The 20866-nt window shown below is 41.9% G+C and overlaps 1 protein-coding gene across 1 annotated transcript in view; it reads left to right on the forward strand.

The window, feature by feature from the left end:
* Positions 1 to 7471: 7471 nt before the first annotated feature.
* The window catches only part of LOC122740557 (DAB2 interacting protein), a 336399-nt gene continuing 323004 nt past the window's right edge, over positions 7472 to 20866 (forward strand). Inside the window, exon 1 of the mRNA XM_043982899.1 lies at positions 7472 to 7610. Within this exon, the coding sequence (XP_043838834.1) occupies positions 7571 to 7610 (40 nt within the window). The 5' untranslated portion in view covers positions 7472 to 7570. The remainder of the gene's footprint in view (positions 7611 to 20866) is intronic.

Here is a 20866-nt window from a genome sequence, read left to right on the forward strand (position 1 = left end):
AGGGTTAAGTGACTTGCCCAGGGTCACACAGCTAGTGTCAAGTGTCTGTGGCCAGATTTGAACTCAGGTCTTCTTGAATCCAGGGTCGGTGCTTTATCTACTGCACCACCTTCAGCTGACATTTTGTATGAATAGCCTATTCCTTAAAACACTAACATTCTATATTCTATACCTTCCAAGTGTTGTTGAGTCATTTCAGTTGTGTCCTACTCTTTATGACCCCCTTTGAGGTTTTCTTGGCAAAGATACTGGCGTAGTTTGCTATTTCTTTCTTTAGCTCCTTTTACAGATGAGGAACTGAGGCAAATAAGGTTAAATGACTTGCCTAGCTAGTGTCTGAGGCTAGATTTGAACTCACAAAGATAGTCTTCTTGATTCCAAGTCCAGTGCTCTATTGACTCTATTCACCTAGCTGCCCCCTTCCAAGTATAACTTTCATTATTCTGTTTAACAGACATTCTGTTATTAGTAAAAATAAATTAATAAACAAAGACTAAATGACCTATAATTCCCTTTCCATTTCCAAAATGTTTTCCCCAGAAGCAAGAGGAAGTGACCAGAATCTCTAGATCCCTAATCCTTCAGCACAGAGTTCCTTTTGTTTTCCACTTAATTTTCTCTGCTATCCACATTAATCTTGAATGTAAAGTCGCTTCCAATCAATTACTAATTAGTCACCATTTCTTTACCCAAAGTGATAAGTCCCCTCTGTAACTGATAGCATTCCTTTTCCAGGTTTGCTCTCTACTGCCAAGAAAAACCTTGAAGTCACCCAAAAAGGCACTTTATTGCTCAGAGGTCTCTTCTCCCTTCACAGATCTAGCTAGACTGGACTGCTCTAGCTCTCTCTCTCTCTCTTTTTTTAAATTAGTAAGGCAATTGGAGTTAAGTGACTTGCCCAGGGTCACACAGCTAGTAAGTGTTAAGTGTCTGAGGCTGGATTTGAACTCAGGTACTACTGACTCCGGGGCCGGTGCTCTATCCACTGCTCCATCTAGCTGCCCCTGCTCTAGCTCTCAATGGAGAACAGCACAGAGTATGCTGCAGGGAATGATAAAGCTAAGGATAATGATAGACAAAGTTGCTATGATAGGGCTTTGAGGTAAGAGGAAGAATTGGAAGCATCATAAGATCATAGATTTAGAGCTTCAAGGGACTTTAAAGACCATGTCTAATGCCTTCATCTTAGGCCAAAAGAAGTGAGTTGACCAGGGTCACACAGCTAATAAGGGTTGGAGGTAGAATTTGAATCCAGGTATTGCTGACTTCAGATCTAATGCTCTATCCCATACCCCACACTGCCACTCTTGGAAGAGATCTTAGAGATAACAAAATCCGAATTCATTTTATGTATGGGGAAACTGGTCAAATTGTATGATCATAGGATTGACTTACCCAATTTTATGCATTTAATAAGGTACAGTCAGATTTGGACCTCAGATCATTTGACTCTAAATTTAGTGATTTTTCTACCAAACCAGAGCATAAAAGTAGGGGCAGCTAAGGTGGTACAGTGGATAGATCCTGGAATCAGGAAGATGTGAATTCAAATCCAGTCTTGGATACTTACTAGCTGTGTGATCTTGGGCAAGTCACATAACTCTATTTGCCTCAATTTCCTCATCTGTGAAATGAGCTGGAGAAGGAAATAGCAAACCACTCTAGTATCTTTGCCCAGAAAACCCCAAATGGGGTCACAAAGAGTTGGACACAAATGAAAGTGACTGAACAACAAACAAAGGGCATGAAAACACCTTCCTCTGAGAACCTTAAAAATGTTGTAGATCATCTAGATTTGGGAGACTGGGCTAGATGATCCACTGGGGATCTCTTACAGCCCTAAGAATCTCTATCCAACTGATCTGATCAAACCATGCTGTTCTCAAAGGTTTTCACAGGCTCCCAGAGGTTATAGCAATACCATTGACTCACTCTATAACATTGAATAAGTTATTTCCCTTTTCTAGGCCTCAAACTGCTTATCTCTAAAATGAAAGGATTGGATTAATGACCTCTAAGGTCCTTTCCAGATTTAACATTCTGTATTTTCAAATGCTTCCTAGCTTTAAGTCTTTCTTTTATGAATTGACCCCTCCTTTCTGCTTCCCTCGACATCTTGGTGTTATAAGTAGGGGGAGAGAGACAGAACATACAAGAAATGAATAAATAAATGAATAAAATCAGTAGCTATTTATTTATCATCTACAATGTGCCACTACTCTCTACTAATCCCATTATATGTCCCAAAAGAAGAGAATATAGACTCTTCCTATGGGAAAAACAGAAGTCTCTTTGCGCCCCCAAATGTCAGGGCAAGAGTAGGAGGGAGAGAGTGTTTACGCATCTCTGGGGAACTCTGGGGGCCTAACCTCTGAGCCTCTCCAGTTGCCTGATTTCTGTGTCAGTCCATTCATCCTCTTGTTCATAGCCTGCCCAAATTTGAACAGGTGGTTCCAACGAGTCTGGACACTTCAAAGCAAACGCTTCCCCCAGGAGAGCTGGCTCCTCCTCTCCTTGAAATAAAGCTGTCCTTGATCTCTCTCCTCTCTCCATAACCTATTCTCATTGAGGGTCAAAAGCAGCTCAAAGTTTGATTTTGTGTGGAGTTAAAAGCTGTCTTGTATTAGAAAGCTGGAAGAGCTGGAACTGGGGTCCCCTATGTGGACATGTCCTGGAAGCCTAGCTTCTTAAACTGTGAGTCATGACCTCATACAGGGTCACATAACTGAATGTGGGGGTCTTGAAAAATTTGACATCAGTAAAAGGTTATGTGTACATATTTTATATACCTATATACCTGGGACCATGTAAAAATTTCTCAGGCGAAAAGGGGTCATGAGGTGGAAAAGTTTAAAAAGTCCTGTTCTATATGGCCAAAGGAAAAAAGACACTAATGAGAGTTCAGCTTTATATAGTATCTCATGATTTGTAAAGCAGTTTGTATTATTATCTTATTTGATTCTCAAAACAATTCTATGAAGTACAGCTATTAAAAAAAAAATTTTTTTAAGGCAATTGGGGTTAAGTGACTTGCCCAGGGTCACACAGCTAGTAAGTGTTAAGTGTCTGAGGCTGGATTTGTACTCAGGTACTCCTGAATCCAAGGCTGGTGCTCTATCCACTGTGCCACCTAACTGTCCCTTTCTTTCTTTTTTTTTTTTAATTTGAAGTAGAGCTATTTAAAAAAAAAATCAGACCTGTTTTCCTTGCTATAGAGAACTTCCAGTAAGAAAACTCCCTCTTCCAAAGCAGATCAGCATCTGCTCTGCAATTTACAGACAGAGAGTTGCTTGGGGACACTGAAGGCTGAAGCAACTCATGTAGGTCCGCGAGGCTAATGTCTGTCAGAGGCGAGAACCCTCGTCTTCCAGACTTCAAGGTCCCTCCTCTAACCATTATGTCTTGCTACTTTGTTATTATAATGTGTTATTATCATCACTTCCATTTGACAGATGAGGAAACTGAGGCACAAAGAGGTTATTTGCTCAAGGTCAAATAGCTAGCATCTAGCTCACTAGATGTGGTAGTTGCTCTTATTATTCCCATTTTAAAGATGAGGAGACTGAGGCTCAAAAAGGTTAAGTGACTTGCCCAAGGTCACATGATTATGAATAATTGGCATCTTCCTGACTCCAACTCCAGCTTTCTCTCCACTATGGCACACCACTATTGCTAAACCTCGCCTATACTAAGCCCGTCTCTTGTCCTAGGCCATTACTTATGGGATCCATAGATAGGGGTGTCCAAGCTATGGGCCTTGCTTCCGGATTATGTAGGATTCTATAATGGAGGGAATTATTATCTTTCTCATTATCACCATAATTTGCATTGCTCAAAGAGTTCCAAAGCACTTTTATCACAGTGACTTGGAGAAGATAGAATGTTAGTGAGGGACAAACCTTGGTCATCATTTGGTCTGACTCTCATTCCACAGATGGGGAAAAAGACGCTCTGTGAGGGAAAGTGATCACTGAAGATCATACCACATGTCAGCAGTGGAATTCACTGTGGAATATCATGGTGTGATATTCACACCATGCTGGCTTGCTAGCTGTTTTCCCCCAGGCAGTTAATATTAAGGTAGTGGCCAGAGCTTCAAACTGGAAATCAGGAAGATCAGGAGGCTTCTGCCCCTGGCCCTGACTTGGGGTAAATCTTTTCTAGACATTCTCTCTTGGAATACTACTGGCATATCACCAATTAATGGGGAGAAAGTCAAAATAAAAAATGTTTGTCAATTGTCCAACCGAATAAAATCGAATAGAATTTCAGAATAGAAATTCTGGATCGAGGTCCTTAGGACACAGAATATTAAAGACGAAAAGCACTTTAGAACAGACTGCCAGAGAAGGAAAGGTCCATAAAGCATACATAGGCTTAGAGCTGGAAGAGAATTCACAATGTCATTCGTTAATATTAGAATGAACCTCCAAAATTCATCTAGTCCTCTGATTTTACAGGGGCATTTTTTTTTCTTTGTTTTTGGTCTTCTTTCTGGCAAGTGGAGAAGATGTGGCAGTTGGTACCCCAGGGTATACAGTTGATTCCTCTCCCCCTCCTGCCCACTAGTTTGGGAAAGATCAAGAGAGGCCAGGCAGGGGTAGAAGGGGTTTCCTAAATCCTAGGCCCTGAAGAGCTGAGAACAGGCAGGAGGAGCCTCCCCCAGCTACTGCATCCATCACATTTGGAGATGCAGTTGAGCTTGGATAATAGGCAGCCAGGCTGGAAAAATGCCTCTGTGTAATTAAAGCTGAGGAAGAATGTGGAAGCTGGGCTGGGGGGGAGAAGGAACCTTCTCGTGTGGGCTTTGTTCCACGTAGGCGGCCGGTGGCTATTTTGGGATCAGTCCGAGAGATGATTCTTAAACAGACAGAGCATTGCAGCTCTTCAGCAGCCCCTTTTTTTGGGGGGGGGTTGCTCCCTGCCCTGTATTGAGATTAAAAGGGGGGGCAGCTAGGTGGCGCAGTGGAGAAAGCACCAGCCCTGGATTCAGGAGTACCTGAGTTCAAATCTGGCCTCAGATATTTGACACTTGCTAGCTGTGTGACCCTGGGCAAGTCACTTAACCCCCATTGCCCCGCAAAAAAAAAAGTGTGGGGGGGAAAGTGACTTGCTTGGGGTCATACAGAAAATCAGTAAGAGGGCCAAGGCTAGAAACTAGGGGTCCAGGCTCCCCGTGCAGGGTTGTCTCATTACATTAGCCACAAAATCAATCCCTGCTGTCATAAAGGACTTTATATTCTCACTTGAAAAATATGCACCAGTGTAAAAAGTTCTATTAAAAAGGGTCCCTTGGTGTGCTCATACTCATGAATGTGTATAACCCCTTGGGCATTTTTCTGTCTTGCCTATCCCTGGTTCTTGCATCTGAGGATAAACCAATTCTTCAGTTCGAGCATGGGGACAACAGAAGCCCCTCTCCATATGTCTTTCCAGAGAACTTTCCCTTTTATCCCTATCCCACACCAAAATCAGAGCACCAACAAGAGCCGTGTTTCAATTAGAATAAAGAAATGTGATGGGTTTATCATGAAATCATCTGTTCGGGAATTGAGGGAATGAAAAACTTCTTTACCAAGACTTGTCTCTTGTTTTTCTTGGTACCCTCTGAGGTGGTCCTGCTCTGGTACACTTAGAGGCTGTGTGAGACAACCCTCTCTCTCTCTCTGTCTTTCCCTCCCCCTCCCTCCTTTTCTCTCTCTCTCTCTCTCTCTCTCTCTCTCTCTCTCTCTCTCTCTCTCTCTCTCTCTCTCTCTCCTTCTCTCTCTCTCTCTCTCTCTCTCTCTCCCTCTCTCTCTCTCTCTCTCTCTCCCTCTCTCCCTCCCTCCTTTTCTCTCTCTGTCCCTCCCCCCTCTCCCTCCCTCCCCCTCTCTCTCTGTGTCCCTCCCCTCGTCTCCCTATGTCTCTCCCTCCCCCCTCCCTCCTTTCCTCCCTCCCTCCCCTCTCTCTTTGTCTCTGTCTCTCTCCCTCCCCCCTCCCTCCTTTTCTCTCTCTCCCCCAGCTTCTCTCTCTCTGTTTCCCTAAACTGAAATACAGTTGCTACAAGGTATATATAGTTACAGAGTTACAGAATGTCAGAGCTGCAAGGAACTTTAGAAGATATGGTGTTCGAACACAGAATGTCATGGAAAGAATGCTGGGTTTAGGGTCAGGAGACACTCATTCATATCTTAACACATCTGATACATAGTACTTGTATGACAATGGGCAGGTCTCAACTTCCCTGGGCCTCAATTTATTCATGGGTAAAACAGGAATAATATTCTTTGTACTATCCACTTCACAGGTTGTGAGGAACATGCTTCATAAACCCTAAAGTGCTGTAGAAATAACAGCTATTATTATTACAGATCAAAGACTCAGAGTTCGGTGGAATCTCAGAGAATTGACTGTGAAAACAGAGAACACGGAATTTTCAGAGCTAGCTGGAAGAGACCTTAGAGAGAATCTAGCCCAAACTATACCTGAACAGGAATCATCTCTATAACTGTGACAAGTGGCCATCCAGCCTCCGACTAAGGCTACCAGGATCTAGTATAGTCTCCTTTATGGACCAGGGGGAACTTCTCCAGAGCTGAGCCTTCTGATTCAGCCTCCTCTTCAGCCAGGGCCAGGACCAGTCATTTGTGTACCTGAACAAGCATTGCAAACCTAGAAGTTTTAAGCCTTCACTCTAACACATGCTGCTTGACTTATCACAAAATCAATCTCCGTAGAGCCATGCATGGTAGGATTTTCTGTTATGAAAAATGTGTACCTGTATCAAAAGTCATATTAAAAAGTGTTCCTTGGTGTGCATGCAATCTCTCTCTCTCTCTCTTTCTTTCACACACACACACACACACACACACACACACACACGTTATTCCCTGTGATTTGTCTGCCTTGCCTATCCTTAGTTCCAGGGACTCAGAACAACAGCTCCCCCCTATCACTTTCAGATAGATATTGGTCCTAATTGTTCTTCTTTCTTCCTTCCTTTTCTTTTTCTTTCTTTTTTCTTTTCTCTCTCATTACCTCTTCCTTCCTCCCTCCTTCCCTTCTTTTTCTTCCTTCCTTTCTATCTTCTTTCTTTCTTTCCTTCCTTCCTTCCTTCCTTCCTTCCTTCCTTCCTTCCTTCCTTCCTTCTTTCTTTCTTTCTTTCTCTTCGTTTCTCTCTTTCTTTCTCCCTTCTTTCCTTTCTCTTCCAATTTATAATTCCACAAAATCCTTGAGACCATAGGGAGCCCCAAAGCCCAGCCTGCAGGCCCTTCCTCAGAGGGCCTTCCTATTTTAGTCTCTCTCTGTCAGCTCTGATCCCGCTTCTAATGTTTCCAGCCTGACTGTAGGGGAAAGGAAAGGAAAAAAAGGGCTACTGCTACTTTAAATATACTGCATTAAGGAGAAGGTTGGAAAGGGGCCTGCGTGCAGTGAGACCTAGTCATCTAGTTGGAAAGGCAGTCAGACTGAATCGAAAAGGAGAAAGCCAGTTTCTCTGGGAGGGAAGCAGGACTAATTCATAAATCAGGTGAAGCTGGGCCAGACCACTGCCGGCTTTGTGCATGGAGAACCACATGTAGGAACTAGAGTCATGGACCCAGGCTCTCTCTTGGATCAAGGCGACTTCCATGGTGAGTAGTGCAATCTCACTCCTTGGGGGTTCAAAGGAGAAAGTGCTGTGAGGTTGGTAAGCCTACTCACGAAGTCGAGAGCAGGGAGTTAGGGAGAGCAGGCTGGCATGGGGGGATGGAAGAAGGAAAATAGGTTGTTCCTCTTAGCAGAAGGAATTGGCAGAGAGTACTGATGCACTTCATAGGACCTCCCAAATCTGTTTCCCTGGGAGCAAATGAAGCAATTCCAGGAGACCACACTGTACACAGCTTTGTGTCTAGGACCCTGGCAGAGCACGCTGCCAGGGAAGGGATAGGAAGCAAGGGGACCTGGGATCTTATCTGGGCTCTTCCACTAACTCATTATATAACTTCAAGCAGGCCACTTACCCCCTTAGGGAATTTTCTCCTTGGGGTAGGGATGGGGGAAGACTATGCTAGGAAATCAATAAACTCACTTCCAACTCTCTGACAGTCTATGTTCTTAAGTTTTTTCTAGCTCTAATTTTTATTTTCTAAGATCCCTTCCAAATCTAAAGTATCATCCTATTTCATACTCTCTCTGTGTCTTCTATCAGCCCACAAGCCAGACACCTTGTATACTCTATATTATGCAGGCTCGGGGGTAGTTGTAGGGGGCAGCAAGAAGAAAGAAGAAAAAAGGAAAGGAGGGAGATGGGTTTGTGTTGGGAAGGTTGCTTCTGGCTTTGTTTTGGCAAAGAAGAAAAGGAAACAACTTTCTGAACTCTCCCAGCCCTCTCTCCGGCTACCCCCCACCAAGAGAAAAGTGGGTTTTGAACACTCCCCTTTCTCCCTTACACAGGGCTCATTGCTGGAACGCAATCCTGTGAGTAATTTAATTAGTGATATAACTGTAGATAAATTTAGATGGAGACGAGATGAATATGCCCTGTAATTAAAGTCCACAGTTCAGAACTGAAAGCATTCCCGGGGTTTAGAGAACCACAAAATGTTGTGCGTTGTTGCAGGCTAACTACTTTGCCTTGGCTTAATGTAGTAACCAGAGCCCCAGTTCCCAAGGCTTGTGGAAACGTTGTTCATGACCCTTGAGCCATAGGCAGGTTTTTAACCACTTCAGATCATGGGATCAAAAGATCACAAATTTAAAGCTGGAAGGATTCTCAGAGATCATTTAAAGCCCAACCTCCTTATTTTACAGATAGGGAAACTGAGGCCCGGAGAGGGTAAGGCTATGAATAAAAATTTCTCTTAAAGTATAGTCTTGAGTGGTTAGATACCCTAATGTAGGGGAAAGAGGAGTCAGAGGACAAGGACTTGAATCCTAACTGTGCCATGTACTGCCTCAGTGACCTAGTAAAAGTCATTTCCTATTTGTAAGTCTCAGTTTTCTCACCTATAAAATGAAAGAGATGTATTAGATGTTCTCTAAAGTGTCTTCCAACTCTAATATTCTATGTCTTAACATGCTATGTTCTGAGATCCCTTCCAACTCTGATATTCTATCCTATGGTTAAGGAAATGGTCAAAATATGTCCTATTGCTCCAGCCAAGAACAGCCAGCTCCTGTGGGCACAGGTGGCCTCATCCTATCAGTTTGGTTCCAAGCCATAGTCAGAAACCACCAGAGATTGACTACAGAGAAGACTGAACCTGGGATTCTGAAAAGGAAAGAAGTCCCCACATCCACGTGCCAGGGTTACCACTTGATATTCCACCCTGTCAGCCTGGAGTCAGGCATGGTTAGGGTTGGACACTGCCCTTTATTTAAACTTTCCCTACTGCCTGCTGGCTCCTCCAGGCCTGTCTGGGCACAAAGTCAAAACTGTGTTTCCTTCCTCATAGAAACTGTAGTATTCCAAGGGAGAGAGTCAGAGCGAGGACTGGACTCTGCTACCACTGCTACCACCAAGGTTTCTGGGGCATACAAGGAAAGTAGCTGAGGCCATAGGAAAATGTGACTTAAGAATGTCTTGTTTTTCCAAGAGATTGTTGAAGGGAAGGCCTTCTGATCATCACTGACTAGTCAGCTGGTGGCTCAGGGGGGGTGGCTCATTCACCTTTTCCTTCCAGTCAGATATACCATGTCTTCTAGAAGGGTCATTAGAGGACTTAAAGCAGAAGCCAAATGGCCTCCCCCAGGGGTGTTGTAGATGGGATTCTTTATGGGTTATATGTTGGACTAGTTGGATTCTGAGGCTCCTTCTAGCTCTAAGATTCTGAAACTCTGGGAAGGTTTGGAAAATTTTTCCTTCTCCAAGGTCTATGATCATGGATCTCTGGGTCAGAGGTCCCCAAAAGAGGCATCTTCATCTAGGAAGAGAACTTTATGAAGATGTCCCACCGTGATCATCATCAACGCAGTTCACTGACCCCATGAGCCACTTGGGCATATCCTCCTGGGGGACAGTCCATAGGGAAGAGGGTAATTGGCTCTGAGGATCATAGGGAATATAACTGAAAGAGACCTTAGAGATCATCCACAAAAAAAAGAGATAATAGATGTGAAAATGGTCAATTTGTGTCTCATTTTGCCTAAACTCTCAGTGTCTAGGTTCTGAACCCTTCATAAAGTCCATTAGAGGCTGTTTTCACTTGGTTCTGACTACTACCAGCCAGTCTCCTTGCATCTGGTTCACTGGGCTTGTGTTTATTAACCTCCTAGTAAACTTCCTAGGGGCTCCTGATCTCCTTGCTGTGTAAGTTCCCATATTCAGATCCTTATACCTGCCTCCACCTCTCTACATAGGCAGGCAGGTAAGACAATGGGTAAAGAGCTGGGCACGGAGTCAGGAAAACCTGACTTCAAATCTGGTCCCAGACATCTATTAGCTGTATAACTCTGGGCAAGTCACTTAACCTTTTCCTGCTTCAGTTTCCTCAAATGTAAAATGAGGATAACAATAACACCTACTCTTCGGGTTCATTGTGAGGGTAAAAAAAGACAATATTTATAAAGTGTTTCACAAACCTTAATGAACTATGTAAATGGTAGATATTATAAGAATGTTAGTTAGGACCTGGGCTTATCTCCTAGACACTGGCTTCTCTTTTCCCATGTGGAATAACAATATTAGAGTAGTTTGGTCTAAAGCCATGAGTGCTAGACTTGGAATCAAAAATGCTCTTTTGGTGAGTTTGATACCATTCTTCCAATCACCCAGGTTTGTGACTTCAGAGGCATCCTCAACTTTTTTTTTTTAATTAATAAAGTATTTTATTTTTTCCCCGTTACATGTAAAGAGAGTTCTCAACTTTTGTTTATACAAGCTTTACAATTTCAGATTTTTCTCCCTCCCTCCTCCTCCCCAGACAGCAGGTAATCTGATATAGGTTTATATATATATATATATATATACACACATAATAACATTAATCCTATTTCTGCATTAGTCATGTTATAAGAGAAAAAACAGAGCAATGATGAAAAACCTCAAAATAGAAAAAACAACAGCACCAAAACCAAAAGAAATAGTATGGTTCATTCAGCATCTATATTCTGCAGTTCTTTTTTTTTTTTTTTGGATTTGGAGATCCTCTTCTATCATGAGTTCCCTGGAACTCTTCTGTACCATTGCATTGGTGAGAAGAATATAGTCTCTCACAGTAGATCAACACTCAATGTTGATGATACTGTGTACAATGTTCTTCTGGTTCTGCTCATCTCACTCATCATCAGCCCACACAAGACCCTCCGGATTTCTCTGAACTCCTCCTGCTCATCATTTCTTAGAGCACAATAGTATTCTATTGTATTCACATACCACAACTTGTCCAGCCATTCCCCAATTGATGGGCATCCCCTCCACTTCCAATTCCTTGCCACTATGTAAAGAGCAGCTATAAATATTTTTGTACATGTGGGTCCCTTTCCCCTTTCCATGATTTCTTTGGGGAAAAGACCCAAAAGTGGTACTGCTGGGTCAAAGGGTATGCACAGCTTTATAGCCCTTTGGGCATAATTCCAAATTGCTCTCCAGAATGGTTGGATCAGTTCACAGCTCCACCAACAATGCATTAGTGTTCCAATTTTCCCACAGCTTCTCCAACATTTATTATTTTCCTTTTTTGTCATTTTAGCCAATCTGATAGGTGTCAGGTGGTACCTCAGAGTTGTTTTAATTTGCATTTCTCTAATCAATAGTGATTTAGAGCATTTTTTCATATGGGAATAGATAGCTTTGGTTTCTTCATCAGAAAATTGCCTGTTCATATCCTTTGACCATTTCTCAATTGGGGAATGACTTGGATTCTTATAAATTTGATTTAGTTCCCTATATATTTTAGAGATGAGGCCTTTATCAGAAGTACTGGCCACAAAAATTGTTTCCCAGCTTTCTGCCTCCCTTCTAACTTTGGGGCATCCTCAACTTTTGACTTTTACATACCCAATTAGTGAATGTCTTTTCAATTCTACCCCCCCAAAACATCTTATGCATCCATCCCCTTCTTTCCACGCATACCACAACCACTCTAATCCAGACCCACATCACCTCTGACTTGGACTAAGGCGATAGCCTCCTAATTGGTCTCCCTGCACCCTGTTTCTCCAATCTGTCCTTCATGCAACTGCTAGATTGATCTTCCTAAAGCACAGATCTGACTGTGATACTCCTTGATCAAGAGGTTTTCAGTGCCTCTAGGATAAAATACAGACTCCTCTGTTTGGCATTTAAAGTCCTTTACAGTCTGGCTCCAGACTATCTTTCTAGACAGATTACACATTACTCTCCTTCTTGCAATCTAGCCAAACTGACCTATTTGCTGTTTCCTGTACAAGACATTCCATCTCTCACTTCTCTGCCTTTGTACAGGCTGCCCTCCATGTGTGAAACGCCTTCCCTCCTCACTTCTAGCTCTTCGAACCTTCAAGTCCCTTCAAGGCTCAGTTCAAGTGCACTTCCTACAAGTGTCCTTTCCTAAGACCCCTACTTGTTAGTGCTCCCCATTACTTTGTTTTATATATACATATACACACATGCATACAGATATACACACACACACAACACATATATATATACACAAACATACATATACATATATATGTATGTATGTATTTACTTATCTGTATATGAATTGCTCCTCCCCCACCCCAGTGGACCATAAGCTCCTTGAGGACAGAGGCTGTATCAGGTCTTTTTTTTTTTCTTTGTGTCCTCAGTGCTTAGCACAGTGCCTGTCACATGGTAGGTGCTTAATAAGTGTTTGTTGAAGTGAATTAATACTTAGTATGTAACCACGGAGACATAATTTAATCTTTCTGAGTCCTAGTTTTCTCATCTGTAAAATGGGAATAATACTTTCACTACGTTCCTTCACAGGGATGTTGTGCAGAAAGTAATCAGTAAATTTTAAAGCAATAGAGTAATGTGAATTATCATGATTCGTTAATTCGTGGTCATGACTCTTCCTCTAGATCTTGTTTTGTTTTTGTTTGTTTTGTTTTTGTGGGCCAATGGGGGTTAAGTGACTTGCCCAGGGTCACACAGCTAGTAAGTGTCAAATGTCTGAGGCTGGATTTGAACTCAGGGCCTCCTGAATCCAGGGCCAGTGCTCTATCCACTGCACCACCTAGCCGCCCCCCTCTTCCTCTAGATCTTAACAATAATAATTCACATTGATATAGTATTTTACGTTTATTGCCTCATTGGATCCTTACAATGACCTCATTCAGTAGAATTATCATCTGAGAGTTGGAAATGGCCCACTACCTGAAGCCCATACATGGCGTTCCTGACAAGTAGTCACCTAGCTTTCACCTGAAGACTTCCAGGGATGAGGAAGATATTACCTCCCAGGGAATTGCATTTCACTCTGAGACTGCTTGCTTTGTTGGAAAATCTATCCTTGCAGATTGTTTAAATCTTCCTCTCTCCAACCTCCAGCGAGTTTTACTCCTAGTTCTACTCTTTGGAACAAGCAGAACTACTTACAATTGAAGTTGCCTCCTCCAGCTAGGTGGCACTTCCTATATCTGAAGGCAGTAAGGAAAAGTACTCCCTAACTCATCTCTTCTCCAGGTTGAGCATTCCCCTTGAATATTTTCCTATGACAACAGATTCTAGTCCTTTCCCATTCTGATTGACCCCTTCAGAGCAGTGGAAATTGTCTATTATTTTCCACTACTAGATAGGGACACTGAGGTGCAGAAAAGAAAAGTACCATCAACAAGATCACATGGCAAGCTGGTGACAGCCCAGAAACTAGGACCTAGTTCTTCTTCCTCCTATTCTATTCTGCCTGCCCTTTTTGGGCTACTCTAACCTTCTTTCTGGTTTTGAGGGAAAGGGAAGGAGAAGATCCTTATTTATCCAATAACCAATCAGAGAAAATTCATTGAGCAAATCAGTTAACAATTTGAACCATCCTTCCTGATTTATTGCCCACTTCCTGGAAATTCTGGTGCAAATGGATATTAGAAGTGGACCTTGGGGCAGTTAGGTGGCACAGTGGATAGAGCACCGGCCCTGGAGTCAAGAGTACCTGAGTTCAAATCCGACCTCAGACACTTAACACTTACTAGCTGTGTGACCCTGGGCAAGTCACTTAACCCCAATTGCCTCACTAAAAAAAAAAAAGTGGACCCTATTCAGGCTAATTAAGGCTGGGGTGGAAGGCAGTCCTGTTGGTTATGGGGATCAGAGGCCGGCGAGGGATGCATTGACTTTGAGGAAATAGCATGAAAGATAGCATCCTTGACCAGAATAAGTCCATTTTCTCTTTCATATTGGGTAGCCCAGTGCCCATCTGATCCCTGAATGTAGCGTATAGGGCCATAGAGACCCTGAGTTAACTAGAAGCCAAAGAAAGGCAAGAGAACATGAAAATGGAAACTTAGGACTGGGGGAGCCGATAATAAGACTAAGGATGGAATCAACCTTTCATTCAGAGAATCTTAGAGCTGGAGGGAGCTTTGGTGGCCATCTAGGTCAACGCTATATTGGATAGATGAAACCTATGTCGAGTATACTCAATAGCTTTCTTTTAAATATTCCCTTCAACAAAGAATTTACAACCTTAGCAGACAAAGAAGTCCAGAGCTGGAAAGAACCACAGAGGTCATTTAGTCCAAACCATAACTGAACAGAATCCCTTCTCAACAAGTGGCCATGCAATGATGGGAAAGTTCTTCAGATTGCCTAATGCACTTTAAGATAGTTCTAATTATTAGGAATTTTCCTCTGAAAACAAATGAAAAGTTGCTTCTCTGTAACCTATTGCTAGTACTTTCATAAGATCTAGAAAGGACCTTAGACATCCCCATGTTCATCTCTTTCATTTTAAAGATAAGGAACCTGAGGCCCAGAAAGGTTTGACTTTTTCCAAATCATATAGGAAGAAAGTAATAGAGTGCCCTGACCCCAGGCATCCGCCTCCTTTGTATCTACTTATAATGCCTCATATCTGAATGGTACTTTTTTTTTTTTTTTTAGTGAGGCAATTGGGGTTAAGTGACTTGCCCAGGGTCACACAGCTAGTAAGTGTTAAGTGTCTGAGGCCAAATTTGAACTCAGATCCTCCTGATTCCAGGGCCAGTGCTCTATCTAGTGCACCACCTAGCTGCCCCTCTGAATGGTACTTTGTTTTCCAAAGTGTTTTTTCATCCATTCTCTTATTTGATTCCTAAAGTACCCCTGGGAGGTAAGCTGAGTAAGTATTATTATTCCAGTTTTTGCAAATGAGTGAATTGAAGCCCAGAGTCATCTAGGTAATACAGTATATAGAGTTTGGGGCCTGGAGTCAGGAAGATCTGAGTGTTATAAACCCAGCTTCAGCCCCTTACTAGCTAGCTATTTGACGGTGGGCAAGTGACGTAACCTCAGTTTGTCTCAACTTCCTCAACTGTAAAATGGGGGATAATAACAGCATCTACCTTGCAGGATTGTTGTGATGATAAAATGTGATAATAATTGTAAAGCATTTAGCACAATGTTTAGAACATGGTAGGTTCTTTATAAATGCATATTCCCTTCCCCAGAGAAGGGAAATGCCTTGGCCAGTGTTGCACAGCTTCAGAGAACCAAGATTTGAGCTCAAATTTTCTGGCTAAAAATGTCAGTACCCCCCCCCCCGACATAGTTTGTTTCTCTTCCTAAATTTGTATAGGATTCAAGAAAGAGAAGGCAGCAAGCAATTGCGGGGTGGGGGTGGCAGAGCGGAGATCATCCTATGCAATAAATAGGACCAGAAATGCTTCTATGAAATGACAAAGGAACCAAAAATATTACTTCTTTCAGTCAGGAGACTCCAGACGTCTCAAAGGAGGTAATCAGCATCTTCATTGTTGCCCAAACTTCAGATGAAAACAAAAGAAGGAGTTTTTTAAATAGACACATATGGTGTCTGTTAATTACAATAGCGTTTACAGCCTGTGCAATACCAGAAGCCCACGAGCACAAAATATTAGAACTCAGGATGTCATAGCTAGAAGAGACCTTTAAGCCTTATACCTCTTTGGAGATGCCATTGAAAATGGGGCATGGGACATTGCCAGAGCAACAATTCAACTCAACAAACATTTACTGTGTCCACTACATGCAGGATTCTATGATTGGCATTGGTGATAACAAAGTTTAAAAGTAACACTGCTCCTACCCTAAAGAAGCTTGCATGGAAATGACTGGATTTGATAACAAGGAAATCGGGTTCAAACAATGGCTTTGATTTTTTACTTGGGTGACATAGGACAAATAATTTCATCTCTCTGGGCCTCAGTTTCCTCACCTATAAATTGAGGGGGAGTAGGGGGCAGCTAGGTGGCGCAGTGGATAAAGCACTAGCCTTGGATTCAGGAGGACTTGAGTTCAAATCCACCCTCAGACACTTAACTAGCTGTGTGACCCTGGGCAAGTCACTTTACCCTCATTGCCCTGCAAAAACAAAAAAAAACAAAAATTGAGGGGGAGAGCCAAATGCGATGTGGAATAACATAGTGGAACACTGGACTTGGAGTCAGGAAGACCTGGATTCGAATCCTGCCTCAGACACTGACTGTGTTACCTTGGGCAGGTCACTTAATTTCTTAGTGTCTCAGTTTCCTCACATGTAAATTGAAAGGGTTGAACTTCATGGTCTCTAAATTCCTTTCCAGCTCTTAAGTCCTATAACCTCTAGGATCCCTTTTTCTTTCTTTCTTTTTTTTTTTTTTGGTGAGGCAATTGGGATTAAGTGACTTGCCCAGGGTCACACAGCTGGTAAGTGTGTAAAGTGTCTGAGGTCAGATTTGAACTCAGGTCCTCCTGAATCCAGGGCCAGTGCTCTATCCATTGTGCCACCTAGCTGCCCTTTTTTTTCTTTCTTTCTTTCTTTTTTTTTTTTGGTGAGGCAATTGGGGTTAAGTGACTTCTAGGATCCCTTTTAACTTTAAATCTCTGCATGATGTGAACACAGGTAAATATAATTTAAGTAGAAGGTGATAAAAATCAAATGATTGCTATAATCCACTCTAGGAAAATTTGAGAAGGTAGAGCACATTTGGGGGGTAGTGATCAGTCAGGCCTTTACAGAGGAAGGGGCACTTGACCTGAGCTTTCAAGGAAGATAATTATTTTACTAAGCAGAGATGATGAGAAAATACACTCAAGGCATGAGGACAGTGCACATTAATGGAGGTGGGAGGAGGCAGAGCAGGTTCAGAGAATAGTTAAGAGTAAAGAATGGAATGGAGGATGTGAAGATGCCTGATATGAAATAAGGCCAGAAAGAGCCCTTGGAACCAGATTGAAAGTGTCTTAAAGGACAGACAAAAGAGTTTGCTTTTTGTCCTATCAGAAAACTGGATTTCTTGAATGCTGGTGTTTGCTGTTTATTTTTGTTTTGACTGGAGATGATTTAGTCAGTTAAGCATTAGGAAGATTATTTTGAGATTTCTGAAAAGGAAGGTTTGGAGTAGGGAGTAAATGAAAGCTGGGAAAGTAGTTAGAAGGTTTTTACAATAGCATCAGGTGATGAAGGCCTGAACTAGGGTGGCAGTCACATGAGTGGAAAGTAGAGCTGTGAGAAATATTTTGGAGGTAGAATCAACAGAACTTGGCAACTCATTTGGATATTAGGGGTGAAGGAAAGAGAAGAGTCTAAGATTACTTCAGTTTTAAGCTTGACTGAAGTAGAGAGGCGTTGTGAGTTAGTGGAAAGAATGTTGGGTTTGGAATCCAAGGCCTTGTGTTCATAGTATCATAAGCAATGTACATGAAGAGTTGGAAGGCACCTGAGAAGCCACAGATTACAAACCCCTCATTGTACAGGTGAAGAAACTGAGACACGGAGACATGCCCAGGAACACACACCCAGTAAATGTTCGAGGTAGGATATCATTCCAGCTCTTCCTGACTCCAATTCTATTGCCCAATTAATTTTCCCATGCTGCTTCTCAAATACTGTGTTTAAATACTGACTCTAACATTTACTACCTATGAAACCTTGAGCAAGTCACTTGTCCTCTCTGCTCCTCAGTTTGCTCATCTGTAAAATGAGAGGATTGAAATAGATAGCTTTTGAGGTCCCTTCTAGCACTATATCTATGATCCCATGAAAGGATGGTGGTATCATCAACTGAGATGAGAAAGTTGTGAGAAAGAATCAATTTAGAGATAAAGATGATAAATTGAGTTTCAGGCATGTTGGATATATGGTCCCTGTAAGATATCTAGCTATTTTGGCAATTTGGAACTGTAGATAAAGGAGAAATTAGGCTCCATATGTTTAGAAGTCATTTGTATAGAGATGACATTTGAACCCATAGGAAAAGAACTGGTAATCACGGGAAAAAGTATTGTAGAGAAAGAAGATAACCTTTAGGCACAGCCACACTTAGAGATGTGAATTATTGAAGGAGACCATGGAGAGGTAATAAAAGTAAGAGGAGAAAAGTAGAAAGGCAGGACTCACCATCCAATGAGAGGGGACAGGTTGGATCTGAGAGCTTAAGCAGAGTGGAAAAAGTTAGGAGTAGCTTTTTGGGGGGAATGTCTTAGGAAGTCAATCAGAGAATATAAAAGGATTTGCTGAGCTCTGGTCAGGGAGCAGTTGAGATCACATAACAAGTTTGTTGTGGACCCAGTTGGATGATTTTGTGACTTTATCCAGGAGCCTTCAGTGGCTCAGGAATAGACGCTAAAGAGGATTAAGGACTAGCAGAGCATGAATAGGGGGAAGTACAAGGAGACAATGGATTCAGGGATGAAAAACAGATTAAAGTTAAACTTTTAAACTATATAGCAGTGTCAAGACCATGAAGAAAGAAGTGAGGCCAGAAGAATGGTGATGAACTGAGAGAATGGGTAGGGATTAAGAAATCAGAGCACTTCCTCAATTGATAAATTACCGAAGGATATAAATAAGCAGTTTTCAGAGGAAGAGACCCAAGGTATCCAAAGCCATATAAAATCACTAATAATTAGAGAAATGGTCATTTTAAAATCTCTGAGGTACCACCTCAACCCATTAAATTGACTAAGTTGGCTAAAAAGAAAATGACAAGTGCTAGAGGGGATGTGTGTGGGTGGGGAGGTACAATAATGCACTGTAGGTGGAGCTGTGAACCAGTCCAACCATTCTGGAAAGCAATTTGGAACTATGCCCCCAAATTAATTAAATTCTGCATACCTTTTGACCGCTACTGGCTCTATACCCCAGAGAGATTAAGGAAAAAGTAGAAAGATTCATATATACGAAATATTTGTAGCAGTTCTTTTTGTGGTGGCAAAGAATTGGAAAATGAGGAGATGCCATCAATTGGGGGATGGCTGAAAAGGTTATATGAATGCGATTGAATACTACTGTGCTATAAAAAAATTACAAAGGTGATGATTTTGGAAAAACTTGGGAAGAGTTCTATGGGCTGATACAAAGTGAAGTGAGTAGAACCAGATGAATAATTTATGTAGTTACAGCAATATTACAAAAACAATCAACTTTAAAAGGATCAGTAACTTTGATCAGCACAATGACCAATCATAATTCCAAAGGACTAATTACAAAACATGCTATCTGCCTCCAGATAAAGGATTGATAGACCCAGAGTGCAGGCTGAAGCATATTTTCTTCTATTTTTTTCTTTTTCTTGCTTTTTTTTTTGAAAGGCAGAAAATTGTTTCAAATGGCTATACATGTTGGTACCATTTGATTTTTCTTGCCTTTTCAATGGGTGGGAAAGGTGGAGGGGAGAGGAAGAGAATTTGGTACTGAAAATAAAATAAAAAATATGAGGAATATAATGAAATTCTGAAAGATACACACAAGGGATACAGAGAAAATAAAGCAGATCTAGCAGAATATACTCATTGATTCTGACAGCATCAAAGCTTGATAAATATACAGACCAACAGCAACAACTAAAAGAAAACAAGACAAAACCACAAATTAGTGTAATATGTTTTATTGCTTTTTTATTTATTTTTGCTAAACATTTCCTGATTATACTTCCATCTGGTTTGGGTTGCTGTCTGCCAAATGTGACACATAGAGAGCTTGCCACTTTGGAAGACCTGGGTTCAAGTCCCACTTCTGACACCTAACGGGCTTTGTCACTCTGGACACAGGCCACTTAACCTGGAAGGGCCACTAAACACTCTCCAAGTTCCCCAGAAGATGCCCGTCTTCATTGATAGAGGAAGTTCCTCACCAAGGAGTTCCTTAAACACATAAAATCACAGTTTTTAAAAAATGGGGATAATAATCCTTGTACTATCCATTTTACAATCTTGTTGAGAAAAGGATATATGAATTGTCACTATTGTTAAGAGCCCAAATGAGGACTCCTATAGGAAATCAGAATTAGAGGGGGCGGGGATCCTTGTAGACTTGAGTGGTAAGGAATGACTTTCTGGAGGAAGGAGGCATTGAGTTGGATCCTGAAGGATGGGGAGGGTCTGAATAACCAGAGGAGGATAGATTGGGCAGTTCTACTAAGGAGAAGAGCATAACTAGTTGTTCTTTAGCTTCATATGACTGGGAGGGCCCTTAAGGATCAGCTAATTCAACACGCTGGGGATTTTTTGGTTTTTTTTTGTTTTGTTTGGGTGGGGGATTTCTTTTGGAGGCAATCAGGATTAAGTGACTTTCCCCAGGACACACAGATACTAGGGGTCCAAGGTTGGATTTGAATTCAGGTCCTCCTGATTTAGGACCAGTGCTCTATTCACTGTGCCACCTAGATGCCCCACATGCTTATTTTTACAGATAGGGAAAGTGAGGTACCTCAAAGGGATTTGCCTCTACCAATTTGTGAGGATGCGACACATAGTAATATCCTCATTTTCAGCTGCATGCAGAGAGTTCTTAAATCTGAGACAATGAGG

The sequence above is a fragment of the Dromiciops gliroides genome, chromosome 2, assembly GCF_019393635.1.
Source record: "Dromiciops gliroides isolate mDroGli1 chromosome 2, mDroGli1.pri, whole genome shotgun sequence".
NCBI classification, from domain to species: Eukaryota; Metazoa; Chordata; class Mammalia; order Microbiotheria; family Microbiotheriidae; genus Dromiciops; species Dromiciops gliroides.